Source organism: Augochlora pura, unplaced genomic scaffold (assembly GCF_028453695.1).
Source record: "Augochlora pura isolate Apur16 unplaced genomic scaffold, APUR_v2.2.1 APUR_unplaced_8643, whole genome shotgun sequence".
NCBI classification, from domain to species: Eukaryota; Metazoa; Arthropoda; class Insecta; order Hymenoptera; family Halictidae; genus Augochlora; species Augochlora pura.
In genome coordinates this window covers 108-1,024 of record NW_027589446.1, presented here as the reverse complement: position 1 = coordinate 1,024, position 917 = coordinate 108, and the positions used below count along the sequence as shown (strand labels likewise).

Genomic DNA, 917 nt, shown 5'->3' with positions numbered 1-917 from the left:
CAGCATAGAGGCGGCAGTTTTCACTGTCACCACGCGTACGATGCCGTTTGCGCCTGGATGGACTTTGATCACCCTGCCAAGAGGCCATTGCATAGAGGGCACGTGGTCTTCTCTCAGGAGAACGATGGTACCCTCCTTGATGGAATGCGAACCATTGGCCCATTTGTTTCGGTTGGTCAGCTCATTTAGATATTCACGGTGCCACCTCGTCCAAAAGTGCTGCTTAATCTTCTGGATGTGTTGCCAGCAGGAGAGGCGATTGCATGCGGTGGACCTGAAATCTTGCTCTCGCACACAAGTTAGTGATTCGCCGATCAGGAAATGACCTAGTGTGAGGACGAGGAGATCATTAGGGTCGGAGGAGATGGGAGTTAGAGGACGAGAGTTTAAAACGGATTCTATTTCTGTGATTAATGTGTTAAAATTCTCAAAAGTAAATAGCTCTGCCCCTGCAACACGTTTTAAATGATGTTTGAAAGACTTAACAGCTGCTTCCCACAAGCCTCCGAAGTGTGGAGTACGTGCTGGAATGAAATGCCAATTGATGTCTCGATATCTTATATCCTTGCATATTATGTTATATATCGCTTAGCCTCTTCTATCTCACTCAAATACTTGTATATTATGTTGTGTCGCACTTAAATACAGTTAAATTATCTTGTATCCTGTTCTATCTCTCTTACATCCTTGGATATTATGTAGTATCTCACTTATATACACTTCAATTCCCTTGTATTCTCCCCTATCTCTCTTATATCCCCGGATATTATGTTGTAACTCACTCATATACACTTAAATTCCCTTGTATCTTCTTCTGCCTCTCTTATATCCTTGCAAATTATGTTGTATCTGACTTATATACACATTAATTTCCTTGTAGCCTCATCAATCTCACTCAAATACTTGTATATTATTTT

The 917-nt window shown here is 41.5% G+C and overlaps 1 protein-coding gene across 1 annotated transcript; it reads right to left on the bottom strand.

Annotated features, from left to right (window-relative positions):
• Nucleotides 1-39: 39 nt before the first annotated feature.
• LOC144478135 (uncharacterized) lies at nucleotides 40-524 on the bottom strand (the record flags this gene model as incomplete). The annotated part of the gene is made up of 1 exon (XM_078195855.1): nucleotides 40-524. A coding segment is annotated over one exon (485 nt), but the record flags the coding sequence as incomplete, so codon positions are not given.
• Between the last annotated feature and the right edge of the window lie 393 nt (nucleotides 525-917).